Here is an 18909-nt window from a genome sequence, read left to right on the forward strand (position 1 = left end):
TCTGACTGTGTTATTATCTTTATGCAGTAGTTCGTAGCCATGATTGCCTATGGGTTTATGTTATATATTTAGGGGAAGATGTCATATCTTTTAATAGGCTGACTAAGATAAATAGTTTCTAAATAGTCAGAAAAAATAGATTACACCTGGGCACAAAGGGCCCTTTAAATATCTGAGTGAAAAGACAATAGGTATCCACAGAAGAGAGAGTGAGGAATGCTGAAAAAGGATAGGGTGGAGTGCAGGAGAGGGGATCATGTCCTTTCACACAGAAAATGGGAAAAGGGAAAGGTAATGTATAGAATCATAGAAACATTCAGGTTGGAAAAGACGATTAAGAACTATTAACCTAACACTACCAAGTCCATATCGTATGTCCCATTTCCCCCATGCTGCCCAAGATCATCAAAAGAAGGATATACCCAGACCAATGTGGACAAATGGGATCAGACTCTACTGGAACAACAAACGTACCATTTGTGAAAATCTCTCAAAAATCATCAGTGTAAATATCCTCCACAACAGATTTATCAAAAACCACAGTTCTGCAGTGTGGACTTTCTTAAGCACAGCACACCTCACTGAGGAAGCCAAAAGGCCTTCACAGGGTCCACGTAGAAAAACTAAATGGTCACTGTGCATAAGAATAAATTCACACCACCAATCAGTAAAGGTCCAAAGCTCTCAGCCCAGCAGGAGTACAACCAATTCCCATGAAGCACCCTTTCCATACTCATATAAACAGCCTGAGACACCAGGGGGGCTCTCACAAGATCAGCCTAAGAACACTAACTGTACTGGATATTTACAGTATGAAGGCCAGCAGAGGTACTGCTTTTGTTATCTTGGGTAATTCCTCCATGATCCAAGGTGGCAAATTACTTCTGTGTCCCACCAGGGACAGCCGTTCACCAGTTCTTCACCACCAGCACCAGCATCCCATCACTAGCCTGGGGTACCAGCTACAACCTTTCAGGTTCTCAGTGCCAAGATTGCTGCCTCTACTTTCAACACAAAGAAATGGCTTACATGCCCTGAAACTCACTTTGTTTTCCCCAGGTATATCCAGTCATCTCCCACTCCCCGCTGGCCTTGCCTCAATACCTTTAGTATGTCTGCACTCAGCTCTTCGTCTCACCAGTCTCCCTGTTGTTACTGGTTATAACTATCTAACAGTGTCATTAACTGCAAGGAGCCCAGCACTTACCAGGCACTGCCCATTGGCACAAGGGTTTTGCAGCTGACAGGTATCACTGAGAGCAGAACACCCGTGCGGCCCATATCCACTTCCAGTGTACCCAGATGTGCAGGAACAAAACGGTATTGGCCCTTGCGAGATGAGACAAGATACAGAAAGTAATATGGTCCTTGTTACAATGGCAATAACAATGACAGTAAAGGTCCCTGACATTCTGAAGCACAGCCTTTATAGAATTCTAACTTCATCTATTGATACCTCCACTGCTCAGTGTCCACTTTGGCAATGGAAAGATCCCTAGTGTTGCTTTGCTATGGGTACCTGAGAGTCCAAGGTCACCCTCCAGGGAAGTGGTGGGAGTAGTCAAAGTGAATTTATGGAAAGGAGAATAGTACAAGCAGCTGAAATTGGAAAACCACATCAAAGAGAAATGGTGAAGATCTCCACATTTTTATGATGAAATGTGCTCTTTAGTGGAGCCTAAATCTATTTCTGTCGGTATTTGTGGAAAGGCCTGCTGGCTTCAGCTAACCTGCCTCTAAACTCCTTTGGGTGAGGCAAAACTGTGGAGAAGGAGCTGCAATCTAAATATGTTGCTATAAAGTAGGTTTAGCCTAACCAAACCCTCCTTGAGATTCACACTGGTATTACTCACAGTCCTTAAGAAAGGACACATCGTACCTGAAGCTGAGGTACAAGTAGCCAAAGGATGGCACCCTCCATTATTTATTGAGCAGATATCAACCTGGGTACACGTTTGTCCATCTCCCTCATAACCTGTTCAGAGGTAAATCTCAGTTAGCCTGTAACAAACGATGTTCTCTGAGAATCGACAGCAAAACAATCATCTGGTGAGCAAAATAATCATTTATGGTGTAAAATCATAGTCTTCTGCAGTTAAAAAGTTGAGATAGGCACAGGGATGGATTCTGATTGCAACTAAATCCTCCCACGATTTCAGGAAAAAGGTATATTAGTGCTAGCCAAATACATATGAGGTCGGTTCTCTCAGCCACCATGTCCCACCCTCCCTATATATCTGCACCCAGCCAGCCCCAACCGCCTCCAGGCTTCCTGCTGCATGCCAGAGCTGCCCTTGGGTCTCAAACACAACATCCAGCTGCCCTCAGGAGGCTCAGCAGGACCAAAGCACTACAGCATGACTGCACAGCCAGAGCTGAGGTCCACTGCACTGCATCAGAACTTGCCTGAGGCCACAGGTGGTAGCCTCATCCTGCAGGGTGATGGCCTTTCAGCGCTCAGTAACTGAGACCGTTCACTACCTGCATTCTATTGCCATTTAAGCAGAAATCTAAAGGTCAATTTGAAACACTTTGCCCTGCTAGTACTTCTAGTATTGATAGCATGCATTTCATAAAGTATTTTAAATCATAAACCACAAATTATAAAGATGTAAGTCACAACTTCTGCTGCTTGACCTGTACTGCAGTAGAAACACTGCCTTCTTAGACAGCATTCAGAGCATGGCAATTATCAAGGCCTTTTTTAAGACAGACAATACAGCTGATTTATGGCACACAGGATATCCTTTCAATTAATACAGACAGTAATTACTCAATCCTTGTTTCCATTAATGATGGTATAAAGGAAGTACCTCATCAAATCAAGGCTCTAACACTGAAAAGGGCTACCTAGTACAGGAGAAACTCATTTCAGAGAATCATCATTAGACACATACTCTGCAAAACGTTCATTAATAGCTGAAGCAGTTTGAATAAACTTGGACTCTGCGTTCTGTATTAGTCTTGTTTTGTGTATGTAATACTTTACACAAACCCGATCTTCAGCTTCTTAAGTCTACCACAGAACAGGACCAGATGTGTTGAATCTTGTTTTTTTAAGCCTTTCCATAGTTTTAGCAACAAAAAAAAATCCATTCTACCTGGTGGACAGAGCCCACAGTGGAAGGATCCCATTGTGTTAATACATTGAACCATTGGTGCTGTTGAGCAGCCTCCATTATTACTTTCACATTCATCAATGTCTTGGCAACTGTAGCCATTTCCTTGCCAGCCTAAAAAGAAGCAGAGGGAAGACTTTAAAATAGAAAATCCCTGGCCTTTTCATTTTCTTCTTAGACCAGATCTTTTCACAAAGCAGAAAAATATGACTTCTGAATTTCACTTCATTAACACAAGAGAAGACCTGTCCCTCTCATAACTGATGAGAATTAATACTGGTCTGCTAAATAGGTTACAAACACAACAGGGTGGAGATGCGTGTGCAAGGATGTTTTATTTTAACTGTATTCTGGATATTCCAGAACCAAACACACTTTAACCTAAAGAGGAGGCAGTTCTTGTCTAGTGCATACATGTACAATTTGCAGCAAAGCTTTATTGTAAGTCTGGTTAAATACTTCAAGTACTCCCCCTATACACATCACCCACCCAACTCAGGAAGAGGAATCACAGGTTATATGGCTTGAGGGGACAATTAGATTTTTATATTGCCTTAGGACAGTGAGCATAAGGATAGGAAATTATTGCACACCTATTACATGAAGGTTATAGACATGATGGACATAAATGTACCGAAGGACATGAGGGTACATCAGACCTAATTAGATGCTCAGTTTAGGATGTGGTAAATCATGCATTAGATTACTGCCTGTGTTACCTAGATAATACATAACCTGCAGGCATTTGTTCTCTAGAACACAGACCAAAGCATTTCATGGAGTCGCTCTCATCTAGATTCTATGCCTGCACTCATGACATACAGGCAGGCAGTACTACCTACTGCCACCCCCTCCCATCTGAGGGCACGGAAGGATGTGATACCTGTGGGGCAGGGACCACATGAGTAGGAGCCTGGTGTGTTGTAGCATTGCACAAGCGGGTTCTGTGAACATGGACGATTAGGGAGGCTGCATTCGTCTATATCAGCACTGCAGGCAGAGCTGCCAGGAGGGGACATCCAGCCAGTGTCACAGATACAGCGGTACTTGGGCTGCCACAGCAAACATCGCATTACATATTTAAGGCAGTTAGAACAGTCAAGAAAAGGGCAGGAGGAGTTCATTTTATAAAACGTCTTTTAAACTACAGCAAGAAAGCTCTCAGAGCATTACATGGTTTGCACACTGTTTTTAAGTTGCTTCAGTAGTTTTCTCAGTCTATTTCTTCCTCTGAATTTACCTATTTAGATCATGGCAGCAACAATAGGCTCATTCATTATGTTCATAAAAGAAACCTGTACTTTAGCCCAAAGCTCCCAGAGAAAATGAGCAGCAATTATGATCTGTACATAAACATAATTAAAAGTCATCAACTTGCTTCGTAACCAGGGTAAACAGATCAATGTAAGCAACCTGAAATCAGCCTGGCTGTACACTTCTAAGCAAACTGTTCAGTAATCTGTGGAACATGCAGCAGTGACATTAAATTGCAAATATACATTTTCTTTGAGGAAAACTATTTTCTCTCTAGTAAACTTTACTAATGGCCAGATTTCAGCATTTATTTAGCTTTGGTCCAATTAAAGCTAGTGGGAGCTTTATTGTTGACTGTCACAGGAGCACACACTGTTAATACAAGACTGAACCCTTTTGAAAAGCTTTCTCCACAAAAAATGGGCAGAAAACAAGTGATGAGTTGTGAAAACTTGTACAAATTGAGCAAAGAAATTATTTTATAGTATAGCACAAAGAATATGTTGTGTGTCTGGATCGTTGCATAGGTGTATAGGAGTGTTATAAGCAGCGCAGGCTTGGCAGGGTAGTTTTGGAGGGCTGTTCTAGGTGGAAAGAGCCACAGCTGGCATTTTCCATATGTCCCTTTGGAGTGAACAACCTGTACCCAGATTCTCTCCCAAAAAGAATGAGCTGGCTTGCTCCAGAAGACTGTTCAAGTGTATGCCAGCATCCAGCCAGTGCAGACACTTGGAGAGCTTGGGCCTGGAATCAGAGACCAAGTTCAAGTGACAATGAGGGGCACCAAAGATGAGCAGCAGCCACCCAGCTGCTATGCAGCCCTGGCAGCTCCCAGGCCACTGACAGTAATGTTCCACATGTATGCCTTTTCCCAGGGAAAACAAGATTCACCATGTTTGTCTGTCCTTAACCATTTAGGTAATGAAATATTCCAGCAACTCAGAACTTCACAAATAATGAACAGTAAGAATATTATGCTTCAAGTAAGACTTTGACTTATTCAAAGAAAATTCCTAAGCTCCCCGTGGATGTAGTAGTAGTAGTGATACTGTGACAAGTAATTCTAACAAGACACAAGGCATTTTCAATTCTTTCTGCTGTCCTTGGGACAACAGAGAGGTTAGATTATGTTACACAATGGCATTTATTGCTGTTTTTCAGCAGCAGTGTGCACTACACAGTTCTGTGGTACTCAGTATTAGTTGTCGCTTTTTTATGCTATGCTGTATAATGAGACTTGTATGTTGTTCCTTACCTTGTTGGGCTGATCCCTGTCTGCATCTATGCAGATGCCATGCCCACAGAGCATCTGAGATCCTCCCTGGCAGTCATCAAACTTCAAGGCACAGTGAGACCCATAGGTTTCTGGAGTACAGGAGCAGCTAATGGTGAAAGCAGACAGAAAAATCAAAATGTCTTTATATAACTGTCACAGATCCCATATTGCCATAGTAAGAGGTTATTCCCCACTCTTATTTATGTGGTGTTCCTATTCAGCTATACTGACAATCCTATTAATAATCATGCACAGAGGCAAGGCTCTTGTTCAGCAGAGACTCGACGGTCACGTGGGACTTGCGCATATCCATGACTGAGCCTATGGGAGAATCCACAGCCTTTTGTTAGATTCATAAGCGCAAATCCAGAAAAAAAGAAATGTCTACTATGAGACTTCAGCAGAATATGAGCCTAGAAATCTCCATTTCAGTCGAAGAGCACCTAAATTTTGTGTTTCAGTTTACGACCCTCATATGATGCCAAGTGTCTAAAACCCTAACTCGAGCAATATGCAGAAATGCCATGTCTGGCCTGTCTCAGGGAGAGGGGTACCTTCACCCCCACACCTTAACACCTCAGCAACTGTCTCAGCGGCAGCCCAGCTTTCAGGTAAGTGTGGTGGTCAGGAGGAGGCATTTGGTGCTGATGGGGTGGGAAGAACAAAGCAGTGGGCTGAAGTGAGGCATTCTGCTGGGGGGATCTGGATTGCAGGCTGCCAGCTGCATCATGTTGCTATTTACAGGGCACACCTTAGTCACAGCACTGTACATATGTGGTGGAACTGAAATAGGGAACTTCTAAACCATCAGGTAACATTTCCCTTTTCTCTGACCTTTATTTCCACATAGACCAAATCTGAGGATGTGAAATACAACTAAAAGGGACCTAAACCTTGCAGAAAGCCTCCTGTAAGTTCACTAGCTTTTTATTAAAATGACAGTCAGATACTTCTTCGGATGCAAGTTACATGCTGCCATGTCTGCTCCTCACGGAGACATATGGCAGGTACACACCCTTCTTGCATTGCTTTTAAGCTGGCTAATGGAAATCTCTGTAAAAGCATTTATCTGCAGAATTTGAATCAGGGTATTCCAGTGCAGCTGATCTGGACCTTGGAGCAATTTATTAATAAGCCGCTACTGTCCCTGTCAGTATCACATGCTCAATTGAAATAGCAGTGTGATAAGCCAATTGCAGGCAACTAAATGCTGCACCCAGGACAAGCAACCCACATGAACTCAGGCTTAAAGAATCACAGTAGCTTAATGCTTAACTGCAGTCTGCAGTACTGTAAGACAGCAAGTTCATTATTGTAAGAGACAGCACACAGACCAACACCATCCTGCCAGTGCATTAGCTCAACCTGGGCAAGCACAGAGGCAACAGGTCAGGGAACCAGATCGCCTTTGTATGTTCAAAGTACATTCAGAGCCTCATGTTCAACTCCAAAGGACACAGCAAGGCAATCTGACTGGCTCCGAAGCAGGACAATGGCACTGTCTCCTGCCTAGTCTGGCAAAGATTAATCTGCTCCCATCTGAAGTTGCTCAGAGAACAGTTTCAAGAAGTAGGTCACACCACAAGGAGCTTCAGCCAAATTGCAACGCACTGCTGCTCGGCACTGTCCTGCTTCTCTCCCATTGCTGATGGCACGTTGTGATGAGGCCCCCATTATTCTGGTTCTCACACAAAAGTCTGATAGACTTGGGGACTCTGACAGCCTTTCATCCAAATGACGCAATGTCCCCTTACAGTCCTGATTCAGGAAGGTATTTCCTGAATACCCATCTTTTCCCTCACACTTCAGTGCTTTCCCAAATTGCGGCTTGATGCATGCAGGTAAAGAATCTGAATCGGGAGCGAAGACTGCGTTATGCTCCACTTCACAGTACCTAATCCAGTACTGCCCTTCACCTGGTGTTATCTCTTAGGGCTATGGAAAGTTAAACATCACCCTTTTCTTTATCTGCAGTCCATGCTGCTGTATATAACTACACCAGAGCAGGAGTGGGGTGACCTGGGTTGCTGGGTCCCAGAAAATTTAGCAGCAATGTTCTTAAGAGTTGTTGAAAAGAGCCAGGTCACACTACCTGGGGATGGATTTAACATCAGGGGAGCACTCAGAAATAAGTAAGCCGGTATGTGAAGGGAGACTGTGAAGACAATACAATGGAGTAGGGGAAAGGATTAAACAATAATACCGAGGGTGTAATGCAAAAGCAGTAATATTAAGATTTGGGTGACTTATAGAGAGGTCTTAGTTCCTTTCAGGAAGCATTGATTCAGCAAGTACCAAGCAGGGCAAGAATTACATTGGGGAAGAAACTTACAGGAATCATGACTGTACTAACACAATAACAACACTTGTGAGAATGGCAGAGGGTTTGTCCTCTCAAACCTTAATTTAGTCACACACCTATACATCACATCTCTGAGCTCGTTAAGAAACAACAAGTAAAGGCAGGCTGCTTTGCGTGTTGTTTCCTCAACAAAAGTCTGTATTGGGGTAGCTGCAGGCAAGCTAGAAACATCCTTTAAAAATCAAAGGAAAGCTGGCAGGAAGCATCATGTACCAGTGACACCTCAGCAGGCTCAGTGTTAATGCTGAAGCGTGAGGAGCACTGCAGAACTTCCCTTGTGTGACATTCTTCCAAGAACTGACAAAGCACTATAAACCAGTGTTACACCAAGCAAATATTTGTGGGGGCCAAGGTTTTCACACTGAAGCAGGAGACAAAATGCTTTGCAGAAAGCTGTGGCACACTCTCCAGCCTGCTCGTTCCCATTGCACAGGGGTAGCTTTGTATTATATCTGAAAGTTATTTATATACCAGATTGTTTGACATTTTGGAAAATCAGACACAGAACATTCAGGATGGCTTGCCCTGTAAACAAGAGCATGTTTCCTAAGGAGCTGGGCACAGCCAGAGAAGAATATGCTCCAGGGACCTCATGTCTATGGAAGCCCACAACACAGAGAGCCTCCTGGCCACCCGCTGCAGACAGCATTTCTCCTCCCTTCGTGCCTGGCAGCACTGTGCATTGCTTGCTCTGCTACAGTATCAGCAGTGCCTCTATTTCTGGAGGAGCTGAAGGCATTTCTCAGTTATGCAGTGTGCTGGGAATGCCAATGATCAAGGGTGCCCATATATTCAAGAGGTTTCCAGCAACTCAAAACCTTTGCTGGGCCAAAGCTGTTCACTCCTTCATCTCCTTGTTCCCTTTGGTCTCAAGGAGTGGGTGATAACGGAAGGAAGATAACATGGCTGTGCTAGATGGGCACATTGGTGAGTGCTGGTTACAGACCAGCATGCTGCATGTCAACACGCCATCTACATCCTACGGTGCAGCAAATTTCCATTAAAGCATCTGCACCTACAACAGAGGGTTGTAGGGTCACTGGAACCAGTCTCCAGTTGGCAGCCCTTTTCCCCAGAATGGTCATATGACAAACCTGGTTCTTGCTGCTCTTCTTATGCCAAAGCAGGCAATGGCTTCGGAGGGCCTTCTGTGTCTGTGGTGGGCTCGGTGTATGGTGTATTAAGGATTTTATATTCTCTCAGACTGAAAGGGATGATAGTGCATCGATACTAAACAGACTTACTCCTAGCACTTGTGCTGCAGGTGTGATATGGGGTACAAAAATTGCTGAGTATTTTACATAAGGTTTTTGTGTCTAGTTTTGAAAAGTTACCTGTAGCTGCCTGGTGTGTTCACACAAGTGGCTCCATTCTGGCAGCCTAACGCTGTTCCAGCATAAATCTGGCATTCATTAACATCCACTGAACACAGGAGGCCCTAAGATGAAATGGAAAACCAGTTTATTTTCCAAATAACTGAGAAATTAAGCAAACCATGCAGCCAATGTTTAATATAGTTTCCAAAGATATATAAACCATGGGCTGCTATCAACACAGCTTCCCTTATGAAACATTATAACAAAACTCTATTTTTCAGCTGTGTTTTTGTGACCCTGGTTATCAGTCAGATGGGGGATAAAATATTTCAGATGTTTGTACAAAGCATATGGACAGCATAGTACTGTCCTCCCCCCTACTTTCCAACTTGCTGGCAAAAGGCTCAGAAGACTTACTTTCAAACAGTTTCTGTCAGGAGATGCTGTTTTATTAAGACTGAAAGTAGAGCAATTGTGATCCAAATCTTGCTCGGATAACTTTAAAGTTGAGAGCCTTTGAGAAGAAGATACAACTTCTCTATCTCTAGTGCATGTAACAGCACCACTGAAGCCTTTGCCAGTAAAGTCTTTGGTTTTAAAAAACTCAGAACAGGACTGATTACTTACATCCCCCTGTGTCTTATTTGTTTGAGTGTGAATAAATATCCTTCCCTTTCCCCATTCTCTGTCTATCCTTGCATAAGATCAACAGGAAGGCATGCAGTTCAGTTCACTGCTCAGCAAAAACCAACGACTAATTCTCCGCTGTGGGAACTGCCAAGCATTGCTGGCTTTGTGGGCCATCACCCCTGTGTAACAGTGCAGGGTGTGGCCCAATGGTTTGGGGTTCATTTTTTTGGTATATATTGATATTGTTGAGAAGCAAATGTGTTGTCCTTCAACCAAACAGTAACTGTGATACTGCTGTTTTGCTGTTCAGTATATCCCATTCTGCCCTGAGCAACCTTAAAATGCTATGTTTCATCACAATTACAGCGTCAGGTGTATCCTCACAGTTAAAATACATGGTCCACGTTCAAGGAGGCTAAAGACTCACCTGCCAGTTGCTGGGGCAGAGGCAAAAGAAACCATCCAGTGAGTTTACACAGGTCCCTGAGTTTTCACAGGGGTTACTACTGCAGGCTTTCCCCTGGAGAGCCTGCAACCCAGGAAAAGAGCAGAAGATGAGGTTCCTGCTTATTTGGTGTTTATTCTCAAGTAAAACTTTTTCCCCTCCCCCCGCCATTCTTTCTTGGATTCCCTTCCTGCCCCCACCCCCTTTTTTTTCCCCAGCAAGGTTGATTTGTATAGGTTTTGAGCTATTCTGCTTATCCCTGTACAAAATAATGACTAATACAATTGGTCTTACACAGAATGGCCAGCTACAAGAACTAGAATGGCAAAAGCCATGCAAGAAGTAAATATTAACAGAGACATAAGCCACAGGCTATGAGTCTAGATGGAGGATTATCTGTCTTCTCGATTCCACGGGTGACTCATCTGACAACTGCTTTTACTGGCAGCTGTAGCTGTGGCTTGTGACAAGCTCAGTGTAGAAGCAGGTGACTGTTGAAAATCAGCTACTTCCAGTGCAATATAAAATCCAGTTTGAATCCTCCAGTCTTCACCTTGACAGATTAGTGAAGGAAGAGTTTACTTCTCCTTGGTATCTAGTTGTTGTTCTTAAGTGTACAACTGTTTTTCCTTTAAGGATGCAAGCTCCTGCACTGTTTATATTTTGTAAGGCGCATTTCACCTCCTCCACAAATCTTGGGAGTTTTTTTACCTCCTGTTACCAAAATAAAGTTTTCCTGAATAATACAGGAGAGGAAAGAAATAATTCAGCTATTTAATCACTGTAACCTCACTTTATTTACTTGGGGCAGTGTTTTTCTTTTTTGATGTCTAGTTTGCTTCCCATTTACTCACCTGCTCTAATCTTTGAAGTCTGTTATCAAGACTCACGATCTGCAAGAGAAATGCAAATTGCATTGTGCTTGGTATGGCAGTGATCACAGAAGCATGTACTGGATGCTGGTAGATGAACAAAATACTTTCTTAAGAGAAAAAAATTATATCTGGTATGTGAAACCAGGTGACAATCAGGTTCAAATCAGGCCCATTCACTGGGATTTTGGTGGTTTAGGCTGTTCAGAAAATGACAGCTTAAATATGTCCCAGTTTGGTTCCAAAGAACAAGACTCAGTCTTGTGAAGATGCATTCAGGTGCTCAACATTCAGAATGTAAATATTCCAGCAGGACTGTTTGGGTGCTTGCAAGCATGCAAAGGATGGAGGTCTGAGGCAGCACGCCAAAAGCCAAGAATAGGCTCACCATGTCTCAGTGGGTTACAACCACTAACAGCAAGCTGAAACTGAACCAGGGAATATGAGGATACGTAGTAGCACACTTTCCCTAAAGGGAGGTCTCTTAGGCTATAAAATATTTTCCTGTAAGGAACCTGGAGCAACACTATAACAAAAGACACTTAAACTAAGTCAGACAAAGATTTCAAAACCTTTTGTTGGACAAAAATCTTCACTAGCGGGGAAGAGACAAAACTACTGCATAGGTCTTTTCTTTCCACTGCCAACCCCTACAGCCCATTTCACCTATGGAATGGAATGTCTGTGTAACAACTTTAAGAACATATATGGCCCATTTCCTGAATTTAGTGGGATTTCACTTCCATAAATATTAGAGTATATAGACCATACAGATGTTGACAGTGAACAAAAGCAGCATCCTGGTAACTGGAAATTATAGGATTTACAGGAATTATTTTTATTGTCTCCAGAGTTACTGAATAAGTATCTCAACGTTAAACACAGACCGAGCTGATATCAAATATGGACTCTGCCCCAGGTCTCTGGAGTCCCAAAATATTGAAATGAATCAGGTAACAATGTTAATCTGAGGAATGGAAAACTGTGAATGCTGGAGGAGGGTAACATGAGGGTATGGCTTACCTGGGAGGTCAGCAGAGCAACCTGCTGGGACACGTTCTGAGAGGCACCATTAGCTCTTTTAAGTTCTCGAATCTCCGCATTATTTTCTCTCACCTAAATTTAAACAGAGATGAAGTGAAACAAGCTTGACTTTTTCAAGAGCTTACAAATGTAAACAAGCTTTGCTTTTTCAGAAGCTTAGGAAAGTTTCAGACTTGCTTAACTTTAGTGTTATAAAGTCCACTTAAATAGAGCTCTGTTACATATACAGTTTTAATTATTTGCTGAAATGGCATGATTACAACTCTGCAACAGCTTACTTTCATATTAGAGTACTTGCACAGAGAATATAAAATAGCCACCATACAAAACACATCAAAAATTTCCTAAGACAAATCCTGGAGACAAACAATTAATGTGCAAAACTGAAAATGAAAACATATTAAAGAAAAGTAACTATATCACCTGGCTAAAAAGTTCTGCGAGGTCTTCTTCATTGATTTTTATTTTCCCCAGTAGTCCAGTTCTAAATTCAATATTTTTGCTGGAGCCAGCATAGAACACTAAATTACCCTGCTCTGAGGACAAACGAGGCCTGTTGTGTTAGAGAAAAAACAAAGAGATCATTTAGTTACAGATATCTGCCAAAGGGTATGGAAAATAGAGCTGCAGTAAAGCCATTCTGTTCCCGTTACTGGCACTTAGAAGCCGCCATATGAACAAATGCACTTGCAAGCAATGGTACTTACTGCTTGTCATAAATGGTTCTTTTCTGTCTCTTTTTTTCATGGTGGTTTGGTTCACAGCTTAATCCGGTAAGTAATAATAACACAAGTAAAAGCCCAGGAGCAGGAGCAGCAGCAGCCCAAAGCATTGCTCTCTTCCAGCTCTCCTGTGTTTGAAGTGAAACCTCCAGTGCTGAATTGTACTTTTGCAAGCCCAGGTGCCCTTTGCTCTCAGCTCTTGATTCACAAGGTGCCCATTCTGCTGTCTTGTCTTGCAACGGTGAACTTTCTGTCAGGTATCTTAATTAAAGATTGACAGCATGCAAATCCTCTATAGACATTAAATGCATTTTTCTCTTTTTGCCTTTTGGTGTCAGTAGCTTTGAAATATCATTAATTGAAATCTGCCTCTATTTTATCATTATGTTTGACCTTTGTACAGCTGAGCACCCCTGTGTCTCAGAGCACCTAGTAATCTGCAGCTGGCTACTGCAGGAACAGCTTGCTCTCCCCACACGATGCACAACATGGGCAAAGGAAAAACTATCTGGCAGCACTAAAGGACCTAAATTGTTACCAAAAAAACCCAACCCCAACTCCACAAATAAAACCCAAAGTGGCTGGCAAGGAATATTTTTATTGAAAGAGAAGCTTCCAGGCAGTAATTTGTTGGGCAGATGACAAACAAGTTAGCAGTACCAAAGAGCATCCCATGGATTACAACAGCAGCAAAATTCAATTTTAACCAAATATGGTTGCTCTGACTCGAGGATGACTCAGTCCCCAGATGCTGGGGAGATGATCACACACAAAGGGGACTGTATTTTGTTTGGCATGTGTGGGCTGTCTTCACTGCACACACTAGGGCTCCCAAATTCAGGGCCAGCCATAGACAATGCAAAAGACCAAGGAAGAATTCAAAGGAGGCTCAAAAGTAATTGCAAAAAATTAATATGTTTTGAGAGCCAAAATTTTAATCTTGACCCCATTTTCCTCTACCCTTCAGCAGTACCTCATAGCCTTCTCAACAGAAGTGTCCCACCCAGATGCTTGTCAGTACTTGTCTCTGAGGCCCAAGCTGTTGCTGCTGGAAACCATGAGAGTCCACATCCCACCTCCCCTTTGCTTTTGTCAGTCTCCCTATTGCCCTTGCACAAGGCTTTGCTGTGCTTTACTCTCCCTGCTCAGGGGAGCTTTGTGTATGTTTTCCTTCCTCATGCTAGGAGCTACCTGAACCTGCAGGCCCACCACCGTTCTTTTTGATTTTCCATTTTGCTTGGTAGACAACTCATCCAGATTACTCGCATTCCAAAACTCTACTGAGAAAGAGAGTAGCAACAGTTGTAACTGCTCTTGCTTGAAGATAACAGTAGTCACCACCTCACTGATCCTTTAAGCCCCAGACCATCCTGGAGGCCAGAGAGCTCCTGCACTTCCTAACCCTGTCCAGCCTTCTTTTCTGCTCCAGCTTGCACTTGTCACCCACACATGTCCCACAGACAATGCAGGACATGCCCTGGGGCTGGGGGGTTGAATGAACCCTACAGCTTTTACAGACAGAAATGTTTTGAGGTCAAAGCACCCTGTAAAGAGACTGGATGTGGTGACAAAAAAGACTCGTGTCACCTCAAAGAGAGACAGATGTGGACTGTAAAAATTAATATGAAGCCAGGACACCTAAGGTTGGTGCTGCTGCTGCTAACTTGATCTTTACTGTGAATACCTATAATGTTTGAGACTGTATCAGCTGCATCCCACCACCTCCACCTAGATTTTTATTACATTATCTGTGGTTTTAGAAACTTCTCTGAGAATTCAGAACAGCATGAGCCTGCTGGCCATCTTTCCTGGGCTCAGACTGTGATCCAGGTAACCCAGCAGTTACTGCTGCTGCCTACAGATCTGGAAGGGCAGAGGTGAACCTCCTGAACTCACACCAGACAGCCCATCCCACATGGCTACTAGTGCGGTAGCAGCAGCTCAGCTCTGTGGATGTTCACCTGCTCCACAGCAGCCTGTGGCCTCCAGCTGTTGCTGCCGGAACAGAGGAACATGAAGAGGAGTTTCCATGTTTTGTCCTTTACCATCATAGGGGATAATGTTTACATGAAAATACAGAATTGTATCCTCAGTCGTTGAAAACTGTCACTGCTCCAGTCAATCCAAATGAGCTATGGATGTCACACGAGCTGAGAATCTGTCTCCATGTTGGTTTTTTTAATTCACCATTATGCTCTTTGCTCTGAACTATTCAGGAATAGCAGAGCATAGACAAATTACTGATGTTTCTGTCTAGTCAACCAGACACCTTCTGCCTCTAGGTATCCTAGTACTGTCCATTAAACTAGTGCTCTCTAACATTCTTCATGTCAGTTCTGATGTCTGTTTGGGGTTTTTTTGCTGTTTTGGTTTGGGTTTTGTACTGAGTTTTTACAACTTGTCAGTTCAGCGTCAAGGTGAAGAAACTACGGGTCAACCAAACCTGTACTACTTATGCATGCATTCAGCCAGCCTGCTACTTCAAAGACTTTCTCTCACAAAGTCCATTGTATGCTGACAGTTTTCAGCCTGGACTTCAGCTGTGACCCACAAAATCCTTCCTTTTCTCTATTCACTTCTTTCGCATACTCAGTATGTATTGCCCCTCTCTGGTGCCTGTTAATCCTTATTTCAAGCTTTCCTTTCCAACTAATTAACTCTGATATACCAAATGACCAATGAGAATAAACCATAGAGGATGGGGAGAAAGCTGTTAATGCAAGGAGGAAAAAGAAATGCACCTTGTCTGCCTGCAAGCTTTATAGCTTAGAAAAAAAGTTGACCTGAAAACCAGGTAACTTTGACTATGCACTGATTATAGGATGGAAAGAGAGCTCTGGACATCTAAACTTTGCATGACACTATTTTCCACTTAATTAGACCTTCCAGATTTTAGTTAATTACACTCTATTCCTAATGAGTGTAAACCTTAGGCTGGCCAAGCTGGGAAATCTATAAACCATCTTAAGGAGAAAAAAAACAGGTTCACACCTTTTAATTTTACTGAAACATACTGGACTGAGACATCATTTTTGGAAGAACAGAGCGGAAAACCTGCAAATATCTGGCATAAGAATAGGGGCTGTTCTTTCTGACAAGAACTGGCATGAACTACTCCTCCTGGGAGAGATCATTCATTACCTTACCGACATAATGGCTGAGGAAATACCTCTAGAGTATAGGTTGTGCACAGATTTGGCAGGAAGTAATGGAGCATTTGTCTCTAATTCTGATTGAAGTTCATCCTTACTAGCAGGGACTACAATTTACCACCATCTTGTGTAGCTGTGTGAAATGAAATGGTGATATCCCTCTACTTCTCTAGCAGTATGTGCCTGCAATGGAAAGATGCTGCTGTAGAAGACAGGAGTCGACTCAGATTATCGCCAAAAATTCAATACGCATTAATTGCGCCTAGAAAGTCAACTCAGATGCAGAGACATGACACAGATCTGTGACAATGTATGGGGGAAAGGGCAACTATTGGTGTGAATCCCAACCTGGCTAATAATTTAATGGAAGACTAATAGATAATTCTTTTGTTCTACAGATGCAAAAGAGATCCCCGCTATTCAATGTTATGAATTAAATATTTGAAATAATCATAAATCCAGCCCCATCACTGGTTTAATCCTGAGTAGTGCACATTTACCTGCGTTTTCCCTCAGCTGCGGTCATGTCTCTCAGTACTTCCATCTTCACTTTCCTGGATCCTCTTTCATCTCTCCTCTTTCTAATATTCCAGTGTTCAAAAGTGACACATAACATATGAAGCAGTACTGTCACCTCCACGGTACGTATGTGCAAATTGCTGGTGTAAACAATGTTCTGTATCAAATTCAGCTCTTTCTGTGTGTCCCTGCAGCTCTGAGACAATCAAGCACTAAGCTGGTATCAGGCCCTACACAGAGAATCAACAACCACAAAGTTTACAAGAAGCAGGGGTGACTGAAAAATAACATTCCTCCTTCTGTCCCTTACCTATAACCATCCATCATCACTTCCCTCCTTTTCTTCACATGGCTGGAGAGTTTTATGGCTGCAGCACCTTCCCCAGGGCAGCTGCAAGCCTCCATTTCCCACACCACTTCTTAGGGATTTCTTTTACTTTCAGCATACTGCCCTCTGACACCTGCTTAAGATTTTGCTCCCTCAACAGAGTTGAAGTTAATAAGTTACCTGCTGATGAAGTTAAACTAACTGTCCAGGAAATCCAGGTTTTCCATTTTTAATAGCAAAGAGCAAAGATATGAGCTTTGATGTATTTAGCTACTTCAACTGGAACTGATCTACTGTCTCAAGTCTACCTAGGTTACTTAATATGTAACTGCCTTCATTGTGATAAAGTTTTTTAATTGCATTATGAGACTCGTATTTCAGTTCCTCTTTTTCTGATTTTTCTTCCTACGCATTATTTCTACTAACTACCAACCACTTTGATGCTTCCTATTTTCTGTTTCATTTTTTCTAAAATTTTCAGTCAGTTACATTGGCTTTGTTCTTTTCTATTATTCCAGTCCTTTTAGCACATTCTAATTGCTAAATTAATGATTGTTGTTAAAGCAATGTACACTGGAGTTATTTTTAGGGACTCCATTTGCATAGCCACCGTTCTCCACTACTAACCCTAAAGCCATGAATGGACTTGGCTGCACAACCTCCCTCAAATTCATTCTATTCTGTACTGTTGGCTTCATATAGAGGCTTAGATCTGAGCCAAGTCCACAAATCATCTGCTGTGTATTGATGCTGTGATCACAAATATCGGCATTCTGTCACCATACAAATATAAGGAAGTACGAGTGGTCAAACTGGGTTAGAAAAAGATTGACTACCCTGTCTCCAACAGTGACCAAGAGCAGGTAGTTAGGAAACGAAGGATACATGAAGGGGCAAACACATGCAGTACCTCTCCTAGGTACTTTCTCGGCCTCCATTTTATTCGTAGCTTGGGAACTTCTTCTGCCAGAAGGCTATTACTCAGTAGTCTCAAAGGATTTTTCTTCCATGAACTTGTCCTGTCTTCTCCCTCTCTCCATGCTTCACCTTACAACACATGCACAATGAATAAGTAATGCCACATTGTAAGCAAGATCAATACACAGTCAAAATGCCACTCAGAAATATTAATTCTCAGTAGAATCCCATTTTTAAGTGTAAAATTTATAAACAGAATGGGATTTTTTTTTTTTTAAATATATATTGGGCAAATATTTGAGCTAATCAGAACTACTTGTTACTGTCTAGGTGTGAGACAATACAGCAGCAGCAATGTGCTTGCTTCCAAATGCTGGGCTGTAATTTAAAAATGTTTGAGTTACAATGCTCAGTGCATGGACAAAAGGACAAGACCAGCATGCTCTCAATGAAGCTGGGATTTCAGGAGGTACTCCTGTATTTAAAATCAGAGATGCCTCCCACTGGAGAAGATTTTAGGGACTTTTTTGCTGCAGTTTTCTGAATCCCAGTGAAGGGTACCTAACTAGAGTGGCCACCTGAAACTCCCTCCAACGACCCTCTCTCACTAAAAGTGGTGTATTCCACTCAATTTTAGCCCTTCCAACTCTTGCTACTTGCTTCATCAGAGCTCTTACCAAGACATCCCTTGTCCACGCTTCCTCCAACTGTCAAAAGGACCAGGTGGAAGAAAGTAAAAGAAAACCACCCAGTTGTCTTGCCTTCACAAGTGGCTGCCTAGTCATCTCAGGCCACATACTTCTTTTCTTCAACAGCTATATAAATTCCCCAAACCTTGTAATCAGCTCAAGATAAAAATAACACATATCTCTTCATGCTCTTCATAATAACATTTAAATTGACATACTATCATTACTTAGTATTTCATTTTCCCTGGTGTCTTAAATATCAG

At 42.4% G+C, this 18909-nt stretch overlaps 1 protein-coding gene across 1 annotated transcript in view; it reads right to left on the bottom strand.

Annotated features, from left to right (window-relative positions):
- Positions 1–18909, bottom strand: part of CUBN (cubilin) — a 155121-nt gene that overhangs the window by 133379 nt on the left and 2833 nt on the right. The window contains exons 2-15 of the mRNA XM_056336735.1: positions 18635–18802; positions 17950–18086; positions 16693–16941; positions 13026–16375; positions 12742–12871; positions 12298–12390; positions 11257–11295; positions 10385–10486; positions 9346–9449; positions 5629–5755; positions 4003–4171; positions 3102–3233; positions 1880–1975; positions 1208–1329 (exon numbers count right to left, since the gene is read on the bottom strand). Coding sequence (XP_056192710.1) covers positions 1208–1329; positions 1880–1975; positions 3102–3233; positions 4003–4171; positions 5629–5755; positions 9346–9449; positions 10385–10486; positions 11257–11295; positions 12298–12390; positions 12742–12871; positions 13026–13150 — 1239 coding nt within the window. The 5' untranslated portion in view covers positions 13151–16375; positions 16693–16941; positions 17950–18086; positions 18635–18802. The remainder of the gene's footprint in view (positions 1–1207; positions 1330–1879; positions 1976–3101; positions 3234–4002; positions 4172–5628; positions 5756–9345; positions 9450–10384; positions 10487–11256; positions 11296–12297; positions 12391–12741; positions 12872–13025; positions 16376–16692; positions 16942–17949; positions 18087–18634; positions 18803–18909) is intronic.

Source organism: Falco biarmicus, chromosome 4 (assembly GCF_023638135.1).
Source record: "Falco biarmicus isolate bFalBia1 chromosome 4, bFalBia1.pri, whole genome shotgun sequence".
Classification (NCBI taxonomy): Eukaryota; Metazoa; Chordata; class Aves; order Falconiformes; family Falconidae; genus Falco; species Falco biarmicus.